We start from the raw sequence: 8,855 nt of genomic DNA on the forward strand, positions 1-8,855 counted from the left end.
CTACGCTCCCGTCGCATGTCGCAACTCGCCCGCCACCTTCTCCTTTGGAGTCGGAAGGTTCCGAGGTCACTTCGTGCCATTCACATTCCGGCCCTGCTCAACCGTACGGCCGACGAGCTGTCTCGAGCTACGCTCCCGGTAGAGTAGAATGAAGTATAGTCTAATATTTCGCAAAGTAGTCTAATATTTCGACTTCATTTCTCTAGCAAATAACTAGCTGTAGTGTAGACACTGATGACTTGCCTGAGGTAAATGAAATGCTACGGACATTTTGTTTACAAGCTGTTTTAATGACGTCTTTCCGTGGTTGAAACACTAATTGACGGATTAGGTCAGGGGTGAGATGTTCATTCATGTATATTGTACTTTAAAACTAGTAGTAAAGAGGAAGGGATGATCGTGCTCACTCGCGCTTCGCGCTGCTGTTTGAACTGAAGCGTTAGTATACGACGATCTGTCGCGCCACATCAAAGAGTGCCAAAGCGGCATTTATTGTCTGAATTCCCTGAAAAAATGGAACGATTTGTTCGGTACACATTTGTACCGAACCGAAAGACCCGTACCAAAAATTTTTGGTATGAATACGTGTACCGTTGCACCCCTAGTATGTATACTGTATGTACACTCTCACACATTTTCATCTATTTTAGAATGCTTGATGATTTTCTCATCATATGTTTCTGTCGGCTACATGAACATATGAATTTGTAAATATGCTACTTCGCTAGATAACAAATGCATAAAAGTGACCTGCTGGATATAAACTAATTCAAATAGATGGTAACAATCATAACAAATAAACATTTGAGCCGGTGTACCGACGAAACATGCTACCTATCAGATTGTGCTACCAAAAATATATTTGCATTGTTTTAAGGGTAAGTTTAGGGTAGGGGTAGGTATGAACATTAAAAAAGCCTCAAACCACATGAATAAGACGCTGTGGTAATCTTTTTAAAGGGAGGTAGCACAATCTGAGCGGGTAGCACAAATCGTCAGAACACCGGACTTGTGTGTGTTTTTGTCACACTCTTTTAACCGTTTGAGGTGCTACTAATGTCAGCGTCCTCTCAGCCCTGGTGGCAAACATACTGCTTTCTATACTAATGCAGCATCTAATCAACAAATTAATTGCTTTATAATGACATGAAAACAAACTGTATACGTACTGTTTTAAATCTGCATCTAAAGGCCGTTTCACACAAAGCGCGATGCGAAAAAGTGAGGCGAATAGCCGACTTGATTGATCGCCTTCTGCTAATTCACACCTGCACGCTAGGTGGCGCAAACCAACAATTCATTTTTTCCTCATGTAGCCTATGTATCTCGTATATGGCTTTTGCATTGTTCGCTGCTCAATATACAGCATTAAATTAAGATAAATAACTTTTGGTTCTTCATTAGAAACACAAACTATCCATAATGCTTACAAGAATACATCTGAAAATATAATTAGAGGTACAAATAGCATCAAGCTACATTTCAAAATGTATGTAACTATTAATGTTTTTGCTTAAACCCCACTTTAAACCATCATCGAGTGCTTGTAATAACTTCCGATTGTGATCTAAAATGGATTTTGATTCTATAATACGTAGACATGCACTCTTTGTATGTTTTATAATAGACTGAACGCTACCTGCTTGTCATAAACATCCTTTATTGTTATAAAAATACTGTGAGCTGCATAAAAACATACAGAAAATATATTTTCATATTCATATGTCTATTTGCTTTCATATTTTACGTGTAGACAAATGTTTCTCTATTTTTTTTTTATATCCACTTTTTTCTTCAACGTGGAAGTAAGCCTATGGGTGAGACTTCCAGTTCATTAGCCGCTATATGGAAATAACGAGAAGAATAACAATGTGCAGTAAATGGTAAAACTGTTTGCACTACAAACCAGTGTGTTCATAATTAAGATAATACATTAAAATAATATGGTAAGACATACAAAATTTTCAATATCAAGCAGCAAAACGAGCGGTTCTGTACAACTAAAAATAGCTGGACGCGGATGAGACCGGAAGCTAGACCCATAAAATTTACAAATGGCCACGCCCATTTTTACAGCAAGGAAAAGGTGGATACGGAAGGGCAAGAGATGATTGACAGATCTTGAGTGAATGCGCTCTCGCGCACGTGATCCATCCTCGATCACTTTTAGTCAGCTTTGACGAAACTCCTCTCAGCTAGCACGTCTTTTCAAAGTGAAAGTAGCCTTGTCACCTGACCTGAATACAGCGCGCTGATTCTCTAAAATGGACTTATCGGCTTCTGTTCAAAAACAACAAGGGCGCTTGTCGGCTTCTGCAGTAAAACGTGAACCGACGATGCATTTTTTTTAAAAGTGGCGTTTATTGGCTTTTGCAAATAAACTCTTCATTTGTTGTTGAAATATAATAATTTTCAGAGTCATAACTTGTTACATAAAATATTTATTTAAACACATACATTAATTAATTAAGACATCACTAACAGGTAAAGTAAATATAATGAAGTATAGTCTAATATTTCGCAAAGTAGTCTAATATTTCGACTTCATTTCTCTAGCAAATAACTAGCTGTAGTGTAGACACTGATGACTTGCCTGAGGTAAATGAAATGCTACGGACATTTTGTTTACAAGCTGTTTTAATGACGTCTTTCCGTGGTTGAAACACTAATTGACGGATTAGGTCAGGGGTGAGATGTTCATTCATGTATATTGTACTTTAAAACTAGTAGTAAAGAGGAAGGGATGATCGTGCTCACTCGCGCTTCGCGCTGCTGTTTGAACTGAAGCGTTAGTATACGACGATCTGTCGCGCCACATCAAAGAGTGCCAAAGCGGCATTTATTGTCTGAATTCCCTGAAAAAATGGAACGATTTGTTCGGTACACATTTGTACCGAACCGAAAGACCCGTACCAAAAATTTTTGGTATGAATACGTGTACCGTTGCACCCCTAGTATGTATACTGTATGTACACTCTCACACATTTTCATCTATTTTAGAATGCTTGATGATTTTCTCATCATATGTTTCTGTCGGCTACATGAACATATGAATTTGTAAATATGCTACTTCGCTAGATAACAAATGCATAAAAGTGACCTGCTGGATATAAACTAATTCAAATAGATGGTAACAATCATAACAAATAAACATTTGAGCCGGTGTACCGACGAAACATGCTACCTATCAGATTGTGCTACCAAAAATATATTTGCATTGTTTTAAGGGTAAGTTTAGGGTAGGGGTAGGTATGAACATTAAAAAAGCCTCAAACCACATGAATAAGACGCTGTGGTAATCTTTTTAAAGGGAGGTAGCACAATCTGAGCGGGTAGCACAAATCGTCAGAACACCGGACTTGTGTGTGTTTTTGTCACACTCTTTTAACCGTTTGAGGTGCTACTAATGTCAGCGTCCTCTCAGCCCTGGTGGCAAACATACTGCTTTCTATACTAATGCAGCATCTAATCAACAAATTAATTGCTTTATAATGACATGAAAACAAACTGTATACGTACTGTTTTAAATCTGCATCTAAAGGCCGTTTCACACAAAGCGCGATGCGAAAAAGTGAGGCGAATAGCCGACTTGATTGATCGCCTTCTGCTAATTCACACCTGCACGCTAGGTGGCGCAAACCAACAATTCATTTTTTCCTCATGTAGCCTATGTATCTCGTATATGGCTTTTGCATTGTTCGCTGCTCAATATACAGCATTAAATTAAGATAAATAACTTTTGGTTCTTCATTAGAAACACAAACTATCCATAATGCTTACAAGAATACATCTGAAAATATAATTAGAGGTACAAATAGCATCAAGCTACATTTCAAAATGTATGTAACTATTAATGTTTTTGCTTAAACCCCACTTTAAACCATCATCGAGTGCTTGTAATAACTTCCGATTGTGATCTAAAATGGATTTTGATTCTATAATACGTAGACATGCACTCTTTGTATGTTTTATAATAGACTGAACGCTACCTGCTTGTCATAAACATCCTTTATTGTTATAAAAATACTGTGAGCTGCATAAAAACATACAGAAAATATATTTTCATATTCATATGTCTATTTGCTTTCATATTTTACGTGTAGACAACTGTTTCTCTATTTTTTTTTTATATCCACTTTTTTCTTCAACGTGGAAGTAAGCCTATGGGTGAGACTTCCAGTTCATTAGCCGCTATATGGAAATAACGAGAAGAATAACAATGTGCAGTAAATGGTAAAACTGTTTGCACTACAAACCAGTGTGTTCATAATTAAGATAATACATTAAAATAATATGGTAAGACATACAAAATTTTCAATATCAAGCAGCAAAACGAGCGGTTCTGTACAACTAAAAATAGCTGGACGCGGATGAGACCGGAAGCTAGACCCATAAAATTTACAAATGGCCACGCCCATTTTTACAGCAAGGAAAAGGTGGATACGGAAGGGCAAGAGATGATTGACAGATCTTGAGTGAATGCGCTCTCGCGCACGTGGAATAAAATGGACTGTGCTCTCCAGATCACATAATTCAGTGGAGAATTAATAGAAATGTTATTCTGTATAAAGAACAGTGAGAATAAATCTGTTCTCAAATACCAACGATAACAAGAACTCAGCATCCACTTTCTTCTCTCTACCGGGATACTCTTCTTCGGGGTTTGCTTACATTGGTTTTCGAAACAGCGCCACCATTCTCACCCTTTTGTGCAACAGCAGCTGCTCCGGGCACGTGATCTAAGCTCAAATCTGATTGGACGGCCCGTTTCATCGCGGAGCAACAGGGAAAAAAATCGACACACAGGACGAAAAAAAAATCGCGAATTATCGCGCCTAGTGTGAAAAGCCCCATTAGGGATCTATTGTTTCGATTCAAACACGTCATCGCGCCGAACATTCGCACCGATTTTCGCGTTCAGTGTGAAAAGCCCTTAAAGTGTGCTGCTCTGTGCTGCGAGCAGCTTCGTGTGTCAAAACAAACAGCATGAGGCGTCAGTGATGGATACATTTTTTTAAAAATGTATGTACATTTATAACACTATTCTTTGTATTATATCACCTTTGCATCAAATTACAAAAAAAAACAGTTAACGCTAATGCGAGGGTGTTTCTAATGCAGCGTCTATGGGAGGGACTTTGACACCGTTCTCTCTTCTGACAGCCGTTATCAATCTCTCTCAATTTTTTTCCTTTTATTGAGTCATGAAAACATTATCGTTGAGTATTTCTTTTGCTATTTGAGCAACTGAGAATGCAAAAAATATATTTGTGGTGCTCTCCCATTCACTGCTATTCAAGTTAACCCAACTATGACGACTTCCGCTGCTGAGAAACCCGGAAATGTGAAAAGGGTCCATTCACCTCTAGAGGCCGCTCTTGCTGCGTTTAATGACAGCAGACCCTCAGCCACTCACACCATTTTTGAAGCAGATTGATACCACAAATTAAGTGGTTTGTTGATGAGAAGTGTGCTATTTCTTGTCTGAGCAAAATGGATGAAAAAAAGTGTGTAGATTTCTTGAGACAAGAATATGAGATTTAAGGGTAGGCTTTTTTCACAAAAAAACTAGTATGTGCATAGCATCACATTAGAAACCATATAGCAACACTTTAAGGGGCAATCCACACCGACCTTTTTTTTATTTCACTGCGATGCTTTTCAATTGTTTTCCTGTGTAATCATGTGCTAGATGAACATCTTTGACCACTGGGTCACACCACGTCTTGCATGCGACATGATATTCTAAAACCATGACTCTCAAGTTAAAAATTAAAAACTAGTTTTGTTTATTATTTAGTTTATTGTCCTTTCAGAAATTCTTTTTGAACAACTACTCAGAACTTTTTAGCAAGGATATAGAAACCACATAGCAACACGCTAAAAACCAATCAGACAACTCACTTTTCATGATTTAGTGTATATTTGTGTTGAAATGAAGACTATCTGTCTTCAAATCATCACTAAAAGTGGCGAGTTGTGGTCTGTGTGTGCATGTCTCTTGCAGCCTGGCCGCGGTATCGAGTGTTGCGGCTGGTGGATGTTGGGCAGTATAATTTGGAGATCTCAGCTGCTGAACTCTCAGACGACTCTCTCTATGAGTGCCAGGCCACGGAGGCAGCGCTGCGCTCGCGACGGGCCAAACTCACCGTCCTCAGTGAGTGCTGTGTGTATGAATGTGTGGGTTTGCTTAGAAAAGGGTCTGAATGGTCAATGCATGCTAAAAGCTTGTTGTTTTAGATGTTGGATATGATGGAATGAATGGGTTAATGTGTTATGAAATGAATAGATTTATGAGATGTTGCTATTAATAATTGAATTCCATATGTGTTTGTGTGTGTAGTTCCTCCCGATGAGCCGGTGATTGAGGGGGCCCCGGAGATCCTCCTCACAGCAGGGGTCCCATACAATATGAGCTGCGTGTCCCGCGGAGCCAAACCTGCCTCTGTCATAGAGTGGCAGAAAGACGGCCTGCCGATAGAGGGGGCCTTCAGCACCACGGTGAGGCGCACACACACTCATGAGAATAAATGTAAATCTAAAGCAAAACATGCATGAGTTTGTAGGTATGTAATAGCTTATATACTCAAGCACAGAGGTATTGATATGCTCTGTGTCTTTTTGCTATGCAGGAGGTGCTTCCAGACAGGAAACGCGTGACCACTCGCAGTTACCTGCCCATTTCACCAGTAGATACAGACACGGGGAAGAACTTCACCTGTGTCGCTACTAACCTGGCCGTGCCGATGGGCAAACGGGCCACTATCACCCTCAACGTACACCGTAAGTCTAAAATCCTTTCCAGTTTCAGTAACATTTACAAGGAAAGAGATATATATTATATATATATATAATTGTTTGTATATACAAAATGGTTTGTACCCTGCATACACTATCATTTAAAACTTAAAAAAAAATTAAAATGTATTATTATTTTAAAAAGAAAATACAAAGAATCTTGAAAAAAGGTTTACAGTTTACATAAAAAATGTTAAGCACTACTGTAACTGTTTTTAAATTTGATGATAATAATAAATGTTTCTTGAGCACCAAATCAGCATATTAGAATGATTACTGAAGACTGGAGAAATGGCTGCTAAAAATTCAGCTATTACATTGCATTTTAAAAGACATTAAAATAGAAAACAGTTATTCTAAATTGTTATAATATTTCACAATAGTATTGTTTTTACTGTATTTTTGATCAAATAAATGCATCACTAGGAGGTGCACAATAGATTTCTTTCAAAAACATTACAAATTTATATATACAGGGCTCTTTTTTTAGTCCCAGCCCATTCCTGGTGCAATTGTTTCTCTTAAATATCTATTTCTGTTTGATCTAACCCTTAAAAATGACTTTTGTTGGTGTAACCTAATTTAGTCAGGTAGATTCAGTCATATTAAATAATCCTTTTGGCTTGAATAAAACCACATGAAGCACAGACCAAACATATTTTACAGTGTAGGAAGATAAATGTAAGAGAGAAGGACCTCCCACATCTGGCCAGTCAGTGCTGTATTCATTGGCCGTCTTCTCAACCCACAATAGGTTACAAACTGTACTAAAGCAGCTTTACAAAGTAGCACATGAAAACCTTCTAAGAGGTTAAAACCCCTTTAAGATGATAGCATGAACCATTAGGAGGAACCTTGACATTCATCTACGTTCTTGCTCTTTATTAGTAGTTTCCCTTGTGTTGACTTCCACATCCACTCCAGCTCCTTACCTTCAACCTTCAGTCCTTCAACTTGCCTTTGGTCTAATGAATGACTATCGGTTTATTATGTATTCTGAATGCTCTCTGCAGACCCACCGTTGGTGACGTTATCCATTGAGCCTCGCTCCGTATTGGAAGGAGAGAGAGTGACCTTCACCTGCCAAGCTACTGCCAACCCACCTATTATGGGATATAAGTATGTCTCTTACTAAATGTGAAGCTTAAAGTGGTTCCTTTTACATTCTGTGAGATGAAAAATTAATGACTTGTTTTATCAGGGAGATAAAGACGTCCTTTAAGTAGTATTAAGCCCCGTATATCTTTAATTATTTTCTGTTACGGCAGTTGTACCCTTGAATTCCTTTTTGTACATGCTTCATGGGTCTCTCTTCATATCTGCTTATGCGTCACTGATTGGCTCTTTTTGGCTTTGCTAGGTGGGCAAAGGGAGGTGTGGTCATACAGGGGGCGAGAGAGAGTGTTTTTGTCACCAAGGCTGATCACTCTTTCTTCACTGAGCCTGTGTCCTGCCAAGTGTTCAATGCTGTGGGCAGCACAAACGTCAGCATACTCGTCGATGTCCACTGTGAGTCTTAACTTCAGAAATGCAACCTAGTCTAGAACACCCTAAGGTGAAAATTAATATGTGAAGCAGATTACCTAGTAATTATTTACTAGTAATTAAAGCTGTCCACTGTGTCTGTATAGTGCAATATCTATCTATCTATCTATCTATCTATCTATCTATCTATCTATCCCTTTGCCATTCTATCTATCTATCTATCTATCTATCTATCTATCTATCCCTTTGCCATTCTATCTATCTATCTATCTATCTATCTATCGTCTGTCTGTCTGTCTGTCTGTCTTTCTATCCGTCTGTCTGTCTGTCTGTCTGTCTGTCTGTCTGTCTCGCTGTCTGTCTGTCTGTCTATCTATCTGTCTGTCTGTCTATCTCTCTCTCTGACTGTCTGTCTATCTCTCTGTCTGTCTGTCTATCTATATCTATCTGTCTGTCTGTCTGTCTGTCTGTCTATCTCTCTCTCTGACTGTCTGTCTATCTCTCTGTCTGTCTGTCTATCTATATCTATCTGTCTGTCTATCTATCTATCTGTCTGTCTGTCTATCTATCTA

General features: G+C 38.6%; 1 protein-coding gene across 2 annotated transcripts in view; it reads left to right on the top strand.

Annotated features, from left to right (window-relative positions):
• LOC107738056 (kin of IRRE-like protein 1) overlaps positions 1–8,855 on the top strand; it is a 41,612-nt gene that overhangs the window by 20,356 nt on the left and 12,401 nt on the right. For both annotated transcript variants that reach the window (XM_016549733.1, XM_016549734.1), the window contains exons 3-7: positions 6,008–6,157; positions 6,344–6,501; positions 6,633–6,783; positions 7,812–7,917; positions 8,159–8,307. In XM_016549733.1, coding sequence (XP_016405219.1) covers positions 6,008–6,157; positions 6,344–6,501; positions 6,633–6,783; positions 7,812–7,917; positions 8,159–8,307 — 714 coding nt within the window. The remainder of the gene's footprint in view (positions 1–6,007; positions 6,158–6,343; positions 6,502–6,632; positions 6,784–7,811; positions 7,918–8,158; positions 8,308–8,855) is intronic.

Source organism: Sinocyclocheilus rhinocerous, unplaced genomic scaffold, assembly GCF_001515625.1.
Source record: "Sinocyclocheilus rhinocerous isolate Xijiao unplaced genomic scaffold, SAMN03320098_v1.1 scaffold494, whole genome shotgun sequence".
Lineage (NCBI taxonomy): Eukaryota > Metazoa > Chordata > Actinopteri > Cypriniformes > Cyprinidae > Sinocyclocheilus > Sinocyclocheilus rhinocerous.